At 46.7% G+C, this 15,624-nt stretch overlaps 2 protein-coding genes across 2 annotated transcripts; one reads left to right on the top strand and one right to left on the bottom strand.

The window, feature by feature from the left end:
- The first annotated feature begins 256 nt into the window (after positions 1–256).
- On the top strand, positions 257–7,512 carry B4GALT7 (beta-1,4-galactosyltransferase 7). Its single transcript, XM_035105874.2, has 6 exons — positions 257–369; positions 2,307–2,657; positions 3,666–3,891; positions 4,222–4,305; positions 4,442–4,546; positions 5,774–7,512. The coding sequence occupies exons 1-6, from the start codon at positions 329–331 to the stop codon at positions 5,927–5,929; spliced, it is 963 nt and encodes a 320-aa protein (XP_034961765.2). The 5' UTR covers positions 257–328; the 3' UTR covers positions 5,930–7,512.
- LOC118080039 (rab11 family-interacting protein 2-like) lies at positions 7,149–13,966 on the bottom strand. The gene is made up of 5 exons (XM_035104970.1): positions 13,917–13,966; positions 12,488–12,853; positions 10,035–10,245; positions 8,807–8,909; positions 7,149–7,588 (listed from the first exon to the last, which is right to left on the bottom strand). The coding sequence occupies exons 1-5, from the start codon at positions 13,964–13,966 to the stop codon at positions 7,149–7,151; spliced, it is 1,170 nt and encodes a 389-aa protein (XP_034960861.1).
- Between the last annotated feature and the right edge of the window lie 1,658 nt (positions 13,967–15,624).

The following is a 15,624-nucleotide window of genomic DNA, read 5'->3' as shown; positions in this document are numbered from 1 at the left end:
AAACTAGTCATATTACATGCTTCATATCACCCAACTTTGTTAATTCATTTGCTCATTCTGGACTGCTCCCCATAAGCTGCCTGATACCACTGAGATCTACTGCCTCGTTTTCCTCCTCCTCCTATTTTTTCTATGTTCTCCACCTCTGCCGGGAAACCGGCGAATCTGCGGTTCCTCTGAGTAGCTGTCCTCGTGTAGGAACGAGTGTTAGGCGGAACAGCCAATGGGGAGCACGTTTCTAGAGGACCGCTCTAGTCGACGGACCTGGTGTCCTCGCCAACGTGTCCCGGCTGGGTTGGGTGGGGAGTCCTGCCGGCAAGGCAGTAGGATGTTCCCATCCCGGCGCAAGTCTACTATGTATCGCCGCGGGTAAGTATCCTAACGGAGAGGAAATTTATGAGAGGGAGAGGAGGACTAGGAAGGTGGGGGGGGGGATGAATGAGAAGCGCTCGCGGACCCTGAAGGCTCAGCGTCTAAGCTTCAGTCCTGAAATATCTGTTATACCTCCCGACTTTCTGTCGCGTCAAGAAATGGTGCTGTGGAGGTTAGAATGGGCGTGAATCTGAATGGCGGAGAAACAAGCTTCGTTCCCGCCTTAACTATACACCGAGTGGCACACATCTTTGCTTTTTCCTCCACGAATAGTTTACTTCCCCTATAGGAATGAATGGAAAGCACTATATAGGGGGGAAAGGGAGAGGAGCACTTGAAGCGGGGCACGGGGAGCTTGTACTGGAGGCGTTTTACGGAGATTGAACTGGGAGGGCTGTATACTTCCCCTTATCTCACCCTGCCCTTCCTCTTCTCAAATATAGCAAACCTTTTTTTTAACCTAGAGTTGTAGTAACGGAACTCATGTTGTCTCTTGAGTCAGGAAGAAGTTTCTCCCAAGTAACTGGTAATTGGCAACACATTAGTTGTTGGGAAGAAGGGTTTTCAAGTTGGCGGGTGTCACTTTGCACAAGGTACATGCAATGCTTTAAAGAGCCCATTTTGGATGAATATGGGGGGATAGGATGAGCTCTTGGAGTTGGTGTAACATAGGGGGAAACGTAACAGCATATTTCTATGCGTGTTTACTCAGTAATACTTCACAATTTTCCGTGAAGCTTACTCCCAGGTAAGTGTGTAGTTTGATCTAAGAGCTGGAAGGTCCCTGGTTCAAAACGTGCTTCAGCCATAAGCCATTATTTCTCTGCCCCCACACGCCCCCCAAATTAACTACATTATAGGAATTATACTGAGTTACTTCACATGAATATTTGTAAGGATAACTGAAATGGTATGTGAAGTACTTTTAAGATTTGAAAGGGCCATACAAATGCTTGATGTATCTTTCCATGTCATTCCAGTCTTACCTATTTTATTTTCACATTGTGACAGTAGTGTTTTTCCAAAGTTCTTGCTGTTGTGGCATGGGTTGAATAAGGGGCCTGACTCCCAGCCACTGTGATGACCCCCACCTTAACAGGTGGTGCTTGCTTAAGAGAAACTTGTGGCAGTTTGTTTCTGTCTTGCCTTCTTTTGCACATGGAATTGTGGCGGAATAGTGCCTGATGATGACTACAGTTCATCATGGGTTAATCTATCACTCCCAGTTTGGGCAGGTGTTCCTTGGGAGGCGGAGCTTGAGGAGATTCTAAATGGCAGTTGGGAGTTGGCAGTTGGGAGAGTAGAGTGTTGGAGAGGGATGCAGGAGCTGTATTAACAAGTCTGTGTTATATGAAAAGAAGATGATGAACTAAGAGTTTAAACAAATGAAACCATAAAGAAATATACATGTTCTCCAGTTAAATAAAGCTTTCATCTATGTTGTGTCAAAATTGGATGTTCCTCCTTATTCCAGCAACGTATCTAAACTCAAAAGGGTGGTTACTGAAGAGGGGAGATAAAACTAAGCCTGAGGAGCAGGTGGATAGTTTGCATCTCACAGTCACGCACAGAGGAGGCAAGTGGAGGGAAAAGAGTGCCTTGCAGAGGCTAAAGTGCTGAGGCAATAGCTGCTGAGGTGAACCTGATTTGAGAGGGAAACCTTACTGAGGGCACAAGATTGTTCCTGAAACATTTGCCTGGAGTTTTTAAGGATACAGAGCCACGTTATTTGGAAAGCTGGAACTGTACTCTATGTACTAGCAAACCCATATAAAAATGGGGAGTTTATTTGGGAGAAAGAAGGAATAGTGGGTTGTTTGAACAATAACTGAATTCCTTCAGCACACTGTTAGTAATAGAGGAGGGAGGATCATCACAGGAATCATCTATCATGTTTCACTCTGTTGACTTGCCCTATTCTGATTTTGCTTCAGGTCCTGTCGGCTGTTTGGTATCCTACCCCGGAAATTTTCTCTCTTTCAACTCTTTTTTGTTGCACTGTTGCTGGGTTTTCTCTCCCTGTTGTGGCTGCAGCTCAGTTGTTCAGGGGATGTGACTAGAAATCAAAGAGCTGCAGCTACACTGCCTCAGAAACCCTGCACATTTGAGCCTCTACCTCAGCTTCCTGATGACCCATCATGGGGACCCCACCGTCTAGCAGTGTTGGTGCCTTTCCGGGAGCGCTTTGAAGAGCTGCTGGCTTTTGTGCCTCACATGCATCGTTTCCTCAGCAGGAAGAAAATTCGCCATCATATCTTCATACTCAACCAGGTGGATCATTACAGGTACTGTAAGGTATGGGTGAATGTGAACCCCATGCTGTGCCTTCCACTCAATGTTTCAACCTACCCTGTATCCCAAATAGTTACCTTCTTCTTAGGGTGACTTTGGACATGAAATTGATAAAGTTGCATTGTGAGGGTGCCAGAACACTTCCATGGAGGGAATTCCATGACTCAGAGACTGCCACAGAGATTGCCCTCTTCTGAGCCACTACCCCACCAACTTCTGAGAGTGGTGAGACTACAAAGAGGGCTCCCTCAGCACTTGAGGCGATTTGTAGGAATGGAGGCAGTGTCTGTTATTTGGGGCATAAGCCATTTAGAGCTTTAAACACTACCATGAGCCCAGAAACTAACAGCCAATGCAGCTGTTTTAAAACAGGGGTTATATGAGTTCTAAAGGCAACCCCCAGTATATAATCTGGCTCCTGAATTTTGAACCTGTTGAAGTTTCCAAGTCCTCTTCAAAGGCAGCCCCATGTAGAGTGCATTGCCGTGATCCAGTCTGGAAGTTAACAGAGCATGGAACACAGTGGCCAAGTCATCTCCGTCCAAAAGGGACTGTAGCTGGAAATAGCATTTCTAGCTCCTGAGGCCACCTGGGTTTCCAGTGACCATGCTGGATCCAGGATTACCTCAAGCTATGAACCTGCTCCTTCTAGGGGAGTGCAACCCAACCCAGAATGGATTTGAGAACCCGGTAGACATACCACCTATGCCTATTCAGTGTGAATTAGCTGGTGCATATCTAGCTAACCACTACTACCTATGTAGCACCTAAGCCACTTCTCATGATTCAGATGGAAGAGAGAGAGAGAGGTGGGTGTCATCTGCATAGTGTGACGCTCCAAAACTCCGGATGACAGCTCCCAGTGAGTTCCTAGGGACAGCGTAGATTATCAAACAGTGGCTGGGTGCACAAACTGAACAGTTTTGACAGTGATGGCTGAGCTTTCCTGAATAGAATTTTCTGCCATAGGTCCCATCTGCTTGCATTGGTCTCTTGGGCAGGTTTAACAGAGCATCTCTGATCAACGTGGGCTTCCTTGAAAGTGGCAATGACACGGATTACATTGCCATGCATGATGTGGACTTGTTACCTCTCAATGAGGAATTGGACTACGGCTTCCCAGCTGCAGGCCCTTTCCACGTGGCATCGCCAGAGCTGCACCCTCTCTACCACTATAATACCTACGTAGGTGGCATCTTGCTGCTCACCAAGCAGCACTATCGAATGGTAAGACCTAAGTTCTTTGGGCTCCTGGGATATTTTATACAACCCACAGAAGGACAAAGTCCTTGCTAGTTATTTTCATCGAACCCACCACCCTGAGATTAAGAGCTCTACCTTCTGAGCTATCCCAGAATCAGTTAGGGGTTAGACTTGGCACTGTACATTTAATGGCTTTTGATGCACTCTACTCCATTTAATCCTGAAGATTAAGAGTCTTGCAGTAATGGTGTTAGCTGTGGCTTAGTAAAGACTGCAGCAGATTTTACTGTCTCTGACCCAAGACTTGGAGGGAAAATATTTCTGGTTTAAACTGTGCCTTTATTATTGTTTCAGTGTAATGGAATGTCAAACCGCTTCTGGGGCTGGGGCCGTGAGGATGATGAGTTTTATCGCCGCATCAGAGGGGCTGGACTTCAGGTGAGGCTGCAGAATGGCTTTCGCTGTAGTTTAAGACCTTGGGTGAGATTTGAGCCTATTATTCTGCCATGGTGTGTGAATTCTGTTTTGGACAGAGATTTCTGGCTTCAATGTAGGCTCCAACTTTTTATTTCAGCTGTTCCGGCCATCAGGAATTAAAAGTGGATATAAGACATTCCAGCATCTTCATGACCCAGCTTGGCGCAAGAGAGACCAGAAGCGCATTGCTTCCCAAAAGCAGGTGGGAGTTTCTCATGTGGGAGATGGGGGAAGCAGGTGGCTGGGGGTTGGAACTAAAAATACATTGTTTTTATTACATGGAGCTGGCCATATAGTAGTAAGTCCTGCACTGTTGCTTCCGCTTAGCCTAGAGAGAACAGCTTTGAGCAAGATGGTTACATCGGAAGGCACAGAAATATGTATGGCCTGGAACTCATGTATTCATTAATAGATTTTTTTCTACAAAATGTAGACAGTATTGACTATTCAAAATATTTAATTTTAAAACACACATTTCTATCCCTGATGACTGTGGATAAAAACTTTACAAGGTAAGCAATAAATGCTAGCATTAGAAACCAGGGAGTGTGCCTTTTGCAGCCATTATCTCCGTCCTTTAGTGCCTCTGATCTGTTTCTTCCCAGTGTTCATGTGTATCTGCTTTCCCTTCCTTATGAGTGCCGTAAATAAAATGAAATAAAAAATTTCAAAAATGATGCCCACCCATTCAGTTTGAACAAAGCTTGTGTTGTAAATTGATTCAGGATGCCTCCCAGGAAGTGGTACATAAATGAAATAAATAACAGTGGGTGGAATTCAGTATAGCGCTACGGTGAATGTTACATCGGTGCACGTTTCTCTCTGCACAACAGGACATTCTCCTCCTCTCCCTGCATATCCCCTAAATCTGTTCTAGAGGCTTCCCCAACCCTATGGAGCAGATTTGGGGATAGGACAAAATATTGAGAATCTCATCTTCCCCTCTTCCACCCTTTTAAAATCCATATGATTACAGTATAGGGAAACATTTTGAATCAAAGTTGGCAGATTTTGCTGAAAGCAGATAAAGTCTAAGGTTCCTAGTAGTCTATGGTTAGGCCTTCCCAGCTTGGTGCAAGTGTTTCTCTACTTTTCTCCCTAGTTTTTCTTAAAAGGAACTTGGAAGAAGTCTCCCATAAACAAAGTAATAGGAATCGTGCAGTGCCAATTAATTTATGGAGACTTGTATAACTTACTGATTGTACCTTTGGTGTTCTGATGCTGCAGAATAGAAGAGCCCTTGATTATGATTGTCTTAGACCCCTCCCTTTGCCATAAAGAGCTTTAAGTCTGTGACTCTATCCTTCACAACACTTAAGCCTCCTTCCCTGCTTGCTCTGCTTCACACAAGCCCTCTTCATGATGTCATTTTTTGCTCTCCTTCTCTGAACCTGTGTGTATGACGTGTGGCATTTTTGTTCCCATGTAGGAGCAGTTCAAGGTGGATCGTCATGGAGGCTTAACCAACCTCCAATACAGAGTGGAGTCACGAACTCGGTTGACTGTGGCAGAATCTCCCTGCACAATCCTCAACATCTTCCTAGAATGCGACACTAGTGAGACTCCCTGGTGCACGTTTGGCTGAGCCGACTCCTGCATAGACTCTTGCATTGCTGCAGCAGCTGGTTACCAGAATTGTGTCTGGACTCTCCAAAGGCAGATCCTTCTGCAGGAGCCAGCAACAGGGCATGGATGCCTGTGGGTCCAATGGTTGCAACAAAAGGTCCGAGGATCCACATCAGTTGACAGGTCAGATGCAGAGCATGGCCTCCGTGTGGATGCAGGCAAAGTGGCAGTGAATGCAGAGACACTGGCAAGATTAAATGGGCTGAGCGCCTGTTCAGAAGGATGTTGACTTGGCAACCTACACCTCAACATATGGAAGAAAATCTGAGACTAAGAGGCAGGTCAGTGACTGAATCATCCTGCCTATATCAGCCAGTACTCCAACACTATGTGATAACAAGGCAGTGGGACCTATAGACTTGTTGCCCAGGCTGTTGCTTAAAGGACTTTACAGAATCACTATCAGGTAAACTTATTGGAAGTTTGCTGCTCTCCTATTTCAAAATATGTATAGAGACTTGCTGTGAAGCTCTTGTGCACCCCATCTCTTCTTATGAGGTCTCCTCCTAAGTGGACACTTGTGCTCTGGCTCAGAGAGCATTGTCACTAACCACCAGACCTAAACCCATTATGGTAAAGGGTCTTGTTATTGGGGTCTTTGGGACTGTGAAAGCTGTTGGCTTGCTTCAATAAAGCCATTAAGGCGAGTGCCTCATGAAAGGAAATCGTGTGTGTGTGTGTGTGTGTGCACGCACACACATAGGCATTGCTGTAAGTAGTACAGTGGTACCTCTGGTTACGAACTTAATTCTTTACGGGGGTCTGTTCTTAAGCCAAAACCACTCATAAAATGAGGTGTGCTTTCGCTAATGGCGCCTCCCACTGCTGCCGCGTGACTTCCGCTCACATCCCGGGGCAAAGTTCGCAACTGGAAGCATCTACTTCCGGGTTAGCGGAGCTCGTAACCCGAAGCGTTTGCAAGGAGGGCGCTACGTAGCACGAGGTTCCACTGTATCTGGCATTTTGATTTGCACCTTCTCACTTTTCTGGCCCATTAAACTTTCTAATCCAGAACCCTCATCCAAACCCATTCTTCAGATCCCTGAAGGCACGCCTTAAAATTAAAAAAACTAGCCACACAAGTAAAGAGATATATTGTCTGAATATGATGCATTTGTACAATATGACTATTCCAATAAATCTCCTTCACCAAGAGAACAAGAGACGGACCCCCAGCATCAGGGAACCAGGCCAAAACACCTGCGAAAGAACTGATAGCTCCTACTCAGGTGCATGCGGCATCTGTGGAAGTGCCTGGTCACAGAGCTGGCTGTAGCAGTGCTGGCTGTCTGCTGGAGGCTCACTGTCGACAGGTGAAGGGTCTGTGCTCGTGGAGGGATGTCACTGGGCCCTGCAACATGGAGAGGTGGGAGAGATGTTTGCCAAGCCTCCATAGAAATGCCTGCCGCCTCCAGGTTCCTCTCCTCTTTCAGAGGCTTAGATTTTTTCTTGAGCTGTTGAGTAAATATGCTGCTGAACTGTTCAAGGGTACTTGGATGCTCAGACTGACTTGAATTGGCTGCCAGGTTCTTAGCATCAGGGGTGAGTTCTTTGTAGTTGCACGAAATAAGCTTCTGCAGCTGAGTTTTGGAGGTAGATTTTTTGCCAGCCGAAGTTGCTGTAAGGGGTGAGGGTAGAGCCAAAGGGGTTACAGAATTGTGATTTTCTACACCCCAAAAGCAGTTCCCACTTAACAAAACTTTTCATTAATTGCTTGCCGCTGGGTACATGGAAATCAAGATTGACTTTCAGCCAGCGGTGTTGCACTTTTAGCAACTTCCCTTGACTTCTAGGCTTCTATATGTGCTGACTGCTTTGCTGTTTCCCCCTAATCTAGTCCTTGCCTAAATCTTCCAGATTTTGCAGACAATCCACAGTGCACCAGGGCAAAATTGGAGAGTGCACAGTGGAACTCTTGGCTTGTCAGTCTGTCCTCTCAGACTTGGAGGGTGACCACCAAGAAGTAGGTACTGATCTGAATGAGCAAACCCTCATGTGAAAGCACATGTGAGGCAGATGCATAGATTAGCATGGAGCATCTGTGGCAGGCAGAGATATGTGACAGAGTTGGCACTGACTTGGAGACCCTCTCACCGTTGCTGAATGTGGCCAGCAGTGTGAGTGGGGCTATCCCACATGGCCCCTCATGCGTACTGTCATCTGAATCCTTCCCTTAACACAAAGGAAGTAGAGCAATACTTTTTCTGAGACCCATCCCTCTCATATTGACATCCCTGGTGTCACTTTTCAGCAATGTGAAGCTACTATAGCAGTTGCTGGGAGCTAATGGTGGAAGTTGATCGAGAATTGAGAATGTTGTCCCCATTAGTTCTCTGATGATGCACTTTGACACTACAAGTAATGGAAGATGCACTGCCGACAGTAATAGGAAGTTGCTGAAGATGGGGTGCTGTCTCATTTATGAAATAAACAGGGGCTTACCACTGATAACACAGCTTAGCAATTGTTTGATCAGCTAAGCGATAGTTTGGGTCTGCTTCCCTGGAGAAAGAGGGCCAGCTATGCTTCAGGTCAGTTTGTACTGCAGGTCTTAAAGGTTTAGCACATGCTCCTTTTCTAAAGCAAGGTTGGAACTAGTGCATGCCTGTGATAAGCGATCTCACAGGGCATCCTTCTGCAGTCTAGTGCCTTCCAGATATTGGATGCCTACTCCCAACAAGCATGGTCGGTGGCCAGGGATGGTGGGATCTGTAGTCCACAACATCTGGAAGGTACTACATTGGCAACCCCTACATGGAGGTAACACCCTCCAGTTGGTAAGGTGTTCACAGTGCTGCCTTATACAGCTTGGGCACTTCCTCCTCTCTGTAGTCACCTGCTACCATGTGCAAGGAGCTGCCACACTTGGATGCAGACTTCATTGATGAGGCCTCTAGCTCAGTGGTCATACTGGAGGAAGATGAATCCTCGTCGTTTGTCTGTATAATAGGGAAGCATACAGAGTTAAGGCAGCAGCTCTGAAGCTAACTCCACCACTATTCAAATGTGCCCAACTAGGGTCACTGCCTACCATCCCCCGCCAGAAATGATGCTTATAGTGATATGCTTGATAAAGAGAACTAGGACTTGGTTGGCTAGGCTTCCTCTCTTCCCAATGTTCTTATCCCTATTAGAGAAATGCTTGGATTTTTTTTTAACCAACAAAAAGGGAAGGGAAGTCTGTCACCATTTGCAAGGAATGGAAACAAAATGGGCCTTGGCGGTTAGTCACTATTCAGGAAGCCTTGCTCGGTATTATTCTATTTGAGGAACAGGATTATTTGGCTGACAGCACACCTGAGTCCAGGGATGCTTAACCACTAGTCAGTGGGTATATAGGACTGTAGCCTAAGGCAGTAGACCAAGAGGGTTTTCTGCTTCCCAAGAGGCCACAGTGCAAACTGATGCCTCCGTAATACCTAATGTAACCTCATTTGAACGTCTGTGGTCTCATATCTCACTCCATCTAAAGACTCATACAGTGATGACTTCACCACCAGCTGCCACCTCCTCCCACCCACCATTTGCTCTGCTTACTATCTGCCTGATGAAGAGTTCTGGAGAACAGAAAAGCTTGCACACCATTTTTTGACATATTGATTGGCCACATGACAGGATTACCCTAATGTGGAGTGTGTGTGTGTGTGTGTGTGTGTGTGTGTGTGTTATAGCCCACCCATCTGGCTGGGTTTCCCCAGCCACTCTGGGCGGTTCCCAACAGAATATTAAACCGAATAAATCGTCAAACATTAAAAACTTCCCTAAACAGGGCTGCCTTCGGATGTCTTCTGAAAGTCAGGTAGTTGTTTATTTCCTTGACATCTGGTGGGAGGGCAGATGCCACCACCAAGAAGGCCCTCTGAATGATAGTTGTGGGCCAACAGGGTTGCCTTTGTATTTTAGGAACACTTTGCCAGTTATGCAAGTTGTGTACAGAACTACTTAAAAAGTGGAGTTTCTGGCCCAAATGCCTTCAGCTTCTACTGGCTGAAAAAGGAAAGTGCCTGCACCCCTTGCAGAAGAGAACTCAATAACTGGGACAGGTTCTGTCCTGCTTCACATACCAAGCTAGGTGACTGAGATGGAGCTTCTTTGTACACCTTGTACCGCCTGCCCTTCCTGCTCCCATAGAATCTGGAGAAGAAAGCCCAGGGCCCACGAGAGTTTAACGCTGGCTCACTGGCTTGTGGTGAGATCTGTAAGAACTGAATGTCCAGCTGCAGCTGTCCTCTTGTCTTCTCCTTCTTGCCAGGTCGAGATTGCAGCACAAACCACCTGCAGAGAGAGAAGGCAATGGTCTCTATGGCAGGTGTCTTAACTTGCCACTCTTCTACTGCTGAGAGGCAACATGGTGTTGTGGAGCACAAGTCCCATCAGACCCAGTCAGTTTGGCTACTGAGCAGGGGTGACTCAAATTGTAGCCTGAAAAATCTGAAGAGTTGCACACAGTCTACCCTGGCTCTATGGGTTACCACTGCAGTACCAGGACAAAGGCTCATCTAATCCAGCATCCTGTTCTCACACCAACCAGATGCTTATGAGATGCACAAAAGCAGGAGCAGAGCCAAATAGCGCTCTCTCCACTTGTGATTCTCAGCCACTGGTATTCAGAGGCGTACTGTCTAGGTTAGAAGAGGCAGAATATAGCCACCAGGTTGTTTCTTGGGACCTATGTGGTAACACAATAGGGCAACCTTCCTCAGCCTGGTGTCCTCCGGATGTTTTGCACAACCCTGTACTACAGTGACTGACTTGGGCTAAAGCAGTGTTTCTCAAACTTGGGTCTCCTGCTGTTTTTTGGATTACAACTCCCATCATGCCTAGCTAGCAGGACCAGTGGTCGGGGATGATGGGAGCTGTAGTCCAAAAACAGCTGGAGACCCAAGTTTGGGAAACCCTGGGCTAAAGAGAGTTGCAGTACACATCTAGAGGGTGCTGGGTTTCAGAAGGATGCTCTAGAGCAGGGGTAGCCAACACAGCGCCCTGCAGATGTTGCTGGACTACACTCATGATTCTTGACCTTTGGTTGTGCTGGCTGAGGGTGATGGGATTCGTGCGACACAACATCTGGAGGGCACTGTTGGTTTCCCCTGTCATATACTGCGGTTGAATATTGACCAAGTTGTAACTTGCCACAGTGTGAATGTAACCATTTTGTAAACTGGTGGCAGCTGATGAGAAGTTTGCAACTCCCCTAAATTTCCAATTTGGGTGTGTGTTGCAGTGACCTCAGCACTTGGCTGGATCTTTCGGCCTACCAGTTTCCTGTTTGCTTACAGGCTAATTGCTGCAACTTACATTTTGGAAAATGTGAATTGCCCTATTCTATACTGGAGATGTTAAACATGGTGCGCCTGGGTGGTTTGCTGAAGGTGGAGCCTGCCAGATTCTGCAACTGGGCATTTCAAAGAGTGTGACTGGAGAAGTGTATTAAATGTCATCCATATGCTAAACTTCCCTACCAGCTCTGAAGAAGACAGAATCCTCCCTCTTGCTTCTCCAGTCAGCTATTAATTAATAACTTGCTACAAAAGGAGCCTATGAGTGATTTACAAAATGTTAAAAGCCTAAAGCATGGCACAAAAAGGGGGGGGAGGATGTATTACAAAAAAGCCATATAATAAAACAACCAATAAAAGAGCAGCAAAAGCACACCATCAATAAATAGATTATTACAATTTTGCTATCAAATGCCTGGGAAGTGATAAGTTTCTAACTGGAGCCAGAAGGACGTTAATTATGGTACCAGGTGGACTTCAGCAGGAAAGCATTCAACAAGTGGGGAGCCCCAATGGAAAAGGCCAGGCCCTCTCCTTTCCTCCCAAGTACTTACTAATATTACAATCCCAGCTAAAATTAGGCACTTTTACATAGCCCTTCAATATGTGCATTTTTATGGAAGCTATGGGTTGGTTAGTTTGCAGCCAGTTTTCGTCCAGTCTCTTATTGTGTGCATGTGTTTGTGTGTGCATGACATTTGCATTGCTACCTCGGCTGGGCAATGATGCACCTCTTAAAAGGCTTTGCCACATTTTTGCTGCTTATGGCGCTGAACACTTTCTTAAGGGCCATCACCTCCAAACCACTGGCAGAGGAAGAGGAGTGCGGGGGGAGCGCACCGCCCCCGGCAGCGCGATCCCAGTGGGGTGCCATCGCAGCTGCCCCCCCCCTCCGTGCTGGGCGCCACACCCCCTCACGCAGTGTGCCACACCATCCGGCGGCACGCCGTGCCCCCAGGACACACACCAGTCCCCCCTGCTCTCCGCCCCCCGGTGCCGGAGCATGAAGCTCCGCCACTGCTCCAAACTATATCTTCCTACACATCTTGCCTGATGCCACCCCATGGTTCAAAAATGTGGATTAACCAGCATGGTGTCCTCTAGACTACAACTGCCATCAATCTTGACCACTGGCCAAACTGGCTATGGCTGATGGAAATTGCACCAGGAGGACACTGTGTTGGCTATCCCCAGCTTGACTTTGCGAGATAGACGCAGGGCTGGCAGGTGATGCTCACTCATTTCTTCTCTTCGTTTTGTCCTGAAAAAGTTGGGCAAGAGGCAAGCAGACTCTGCCCAGGAACTGGTTGAAATGATGCAAGGACTGGTGCATGACGGTAAGGATGAGGCCATTCTCTTCTGAGTCATCCAGCACACTGGGCAGCTGCAATGTACACTCTTCATGCCATTCGGGACTCAGGCTGTGTAGGGCTACGGATGTCCTGAACTTTTGCTTCTGTAGCTGAATCACAACGTAAGGGTTGCTGGTGCCAGTGGCGCCCTTGGAGCGTAGAGAGCAGGCACGCAAGACAGTCAGCTGCAGGTGGGTAGGGTGCCAGGCAGGCTCCTTTTCTGTCTCCTCATCCACCCTGCAAAGACAAATCCTTTTATTAGTTAGTGGCTGTGAAGAAAGTCATAGAATAACAGAATCGTATAATTGTAAAGTTGGAAGAGACCTGAGGGTCACCTAGTCCAACCCCCTGCAATGCAAGAATCTCATCTCAAGCATCCATGACAGATGGCCATCCACCTCTGTTTAAAAACCTCCAAGGAAGGAGAGTCCACAACCTCCCGAGGGAATCCGTTCCACTGTCTTAACAGCTCTTACTGGCAGAAAGTTCTTCCTGATGCTTAGTCAGAATCTCCTTTCTTGTAACTTGAATCCATTGGCTGAGTCCTACCCTCCAGAGCAGGAGAAAACAAGCCTGCTCTATCCCCCATGTGACAACCCTTGAGATATTTGCAGATGGGTATCATATCTCCTCTCAGTTGCCTCTTTTCCAGGCTAAACATACCCAACTCCCTCAACTGTTCCTCATAAGGCTTGGTTTCCAGACCCCTGATCTTCTTGGTTGCCCTCCTCCACACACATCCCAGCTTGTCAATATCCTTCTTAAATTGTGGCACCCAGAAATGGACACAGTAGTATTCCAGATGTGGTCTGACCAAGGCAGAACCGAGCAGTGCTCTTAGTTCCCTTGATCTAGACACTATACCTCTGTTGATATTGCCTATAATAGTATTCACTTTTTTGCCGCTGCATCACATGTTGAGCTTGTGATCTACAAAGACCCTATTCATTTGTACTACTGGCAATCCAGATGTGCCCCCTCTTATATTTGCGCAGCTGGTTATTCCTCCCTAAGTGCAGAACCTTCCATTAGTCCCTATTGGAATTCATTTCGCTAGTTTTGGCCCAGTTCTCCAAGTTCACCCAGTGCGCTTCCGGTTGCAGCAGAGCTTTGAACCCAGCTCTCTCCCCATCCAAATCTCCTTTCCTAATCTAAATTGCAGGGTTACTGTGAGGTTAACCTGGGGAAACTCCATTGGAGCTGCCCTGAAAGTATTTGAGGGTGAGGTTACAAACATAATATTAGCTGGTCGTCTTAGGCTGAGTTGGGACTGAGTCAACATTTAGCTATCTAGCGAGATGGAACAACTCTTTACCCGATCTCCGACAAGGACTTTGTTCCCCCCTGGTTTGCATCCAGCTCCATGTAGCCAATTCAACTGACATCCAACGTCACTGCCTTAATGGCTCCTAGAGTAAAGCAAGGAATGCCCATTCGAGAATGTGGAATTTGAGGTTGACAATCAGGTGGGCGGAGCTATTATTAGCCACACCCCTATATTCAGCAAATTTCTTCTTCTTTCTGATTCCGTATGTTTTGCTCTGTTGTTGTCAGGGCACAGGCCTTGGTGGTCACAAAAATAGCACCTCTCCACTCTGGCTTAGAGTGGCTAGGAGTCCGCCTGACTACACGATCCCACAGGAAGGCAGGAAGTCACTGGCGGAACCCAAAAGCTATGAAAAGCAAACTTTTTGAGTTTTTTGTCCATGGTCTCTTGCAGCTTCAGAGATGCCAATATATCTCCTTGCCAAGGCAAAAGGGGTGCAGCTCTTTCCAAGGGCACCTAGGTGCACCTCTGGCGGTTGTTAGTACAAAATTCCCACCTCTTCTGCTTAACATTCATCTGCTAAGGGTACTGGTGGTGATGCTCAGTAATCAAAGGAGACAGTTTAAATCCCAGCCCCTGCCTTGGGGGATGGTGATCGTTTATTTAAAATAAAAACTAAAACGGTTCTAAACCTGTATGAGGAAGCAGAGCAAAAAACCTAAAAGATAATAAAATTAGGCCAGCATTTTCACATAGATTTTCAGAGGAAAGCCCGTATGTGTGTTGCAGTGCTATTTTTCTAGAAAAAGAGGTGCCGGAATTCACCATGAACGCTTGTTCTTTTATAACAACAATGGCGCCTACCTGAGAAGTGCCAGAACTGAGTTTTGGCAAGTTCCAGCTGAAAAAAAAGCTGTGTGTGTTTCAAATGGAGATGTGGTGCTTTAGAGGTCAAGTTGCTTTGGCTGAATTAGGATCCCCTACAAGATAAATGCCAACCTAGCAGTTCGAAAGCACGTCAAAGTGCAAGTAGATAAATAGGTACCGCTCCAGTGGGAAGGTAAACGGTGTTTCCGTGCGCTGCTCTGGTTCGCCAGAAGCGGCTTTGTCATGCTGGCCACATGACCCGGAAGCTGTACGCTGGCTCCCTGGGCCAATAAACGCGAGATGAGCGCTGCAACCCCAGAGTTGGTCATGACTGGACCTAATGGTCAGGGGTCCCTTTACCCTTACAAGATCAATGTAAAAAGAAAACCAAACCAAACAGTTAACGCCACGCCCCCCGAGTAATTCTGGAGAAATATAATGCATAGTATTGTTTTCTCTGTCATTTCTGCAATGAAAACTGAAATCTTCACTCCCTCAAACAGTGAAATCAGAAATCAGGACCAGAGTCAATATGGAGTCATGGCAAAACAAGAGAGTGTTCCCCATGCTCAGAAGAACCCTGAAATTTACAGAAGTACAAAACCATTTTAAAAAAAACACAACCACCACCAAAAGGTATCAACTGTCTCCCTCTGCCAAAAAACCCCCCTGCCAAATAAGGACTGAGCATGCTCTGTAGTCATTAATGCCAGGAAATGGAAAGTGGTGGGGTGTGTGTTGGTGCAGTGTAGCAAAATGCCCTGCTTGGAGAGAATGGCTGCCTGTAACCCACAATAGGAACACTCTGCTTAGGAAGGAGGAAATACTGCACAATTTTGTTGAAGGTTCCACTTGTTACTGCAGAAGAGCAAATAAAACCACCAGTATT

This window comes from Zootoca vivipara, chromosome 2 (genome assembly GCF_963506605.1).
Source record: "Zootoca vivipara chromosome 2, rZooViv1.1, whole genome shotgun sequence".
In the NCBI taxonomy this organism is placed as follows: Eukaryota; Metazoa; Chordata; class Lepidosauria; order Squamata; family Lacertidae; genus Zootoca; species Zootoca vivipara.
This window is presented reverse-complemented; position numbering and strand designations above follow the sequence as displayed.

Coding starts and splice junctions, on each gene's coding strand:
- LOC118080039 (XM_035104970.1), bottom strand. CDS start 13,966: ATGGAGCTGGATGCAAACCAGGGGGGAACAAAGTCCTTGTCGGAGATC. Junction 10,246..12,487: donor AAAACGAAGAGAAGAAATGA/GTGAGCATCACC, acceptor CTCTCTCTGCAG/GTGGTTTGTGCTGCAATCTC. Junction 7,589..8,806: donor CTCCTTGCACATGGTAGCAG/GTGACTACAGAG, acceptor CACCCCTTACAG/CAACTTCGGCTGGCAAAAAA.
- B4GALT7 (XM_035105874.2), top strand. CDS start 329: ATGTTCCCATCCCGGCGCAAGTCTACTATGTATCGCCGCGG. Junction 370..2,306: donor TCTACTATGTATCGCCGCGG/GTAAGTATCCTA, acceptor ATTTTGCTTCAG/GTCCTGTCGGCTGTTTGGTA. Junction 2,658..3,665: donor AACCAGGTGGATCATTACAG/GTACTGTAAGGT, acceptor TCTCTTGGGCAG/GTTTAACAGAGCATCTCTGA.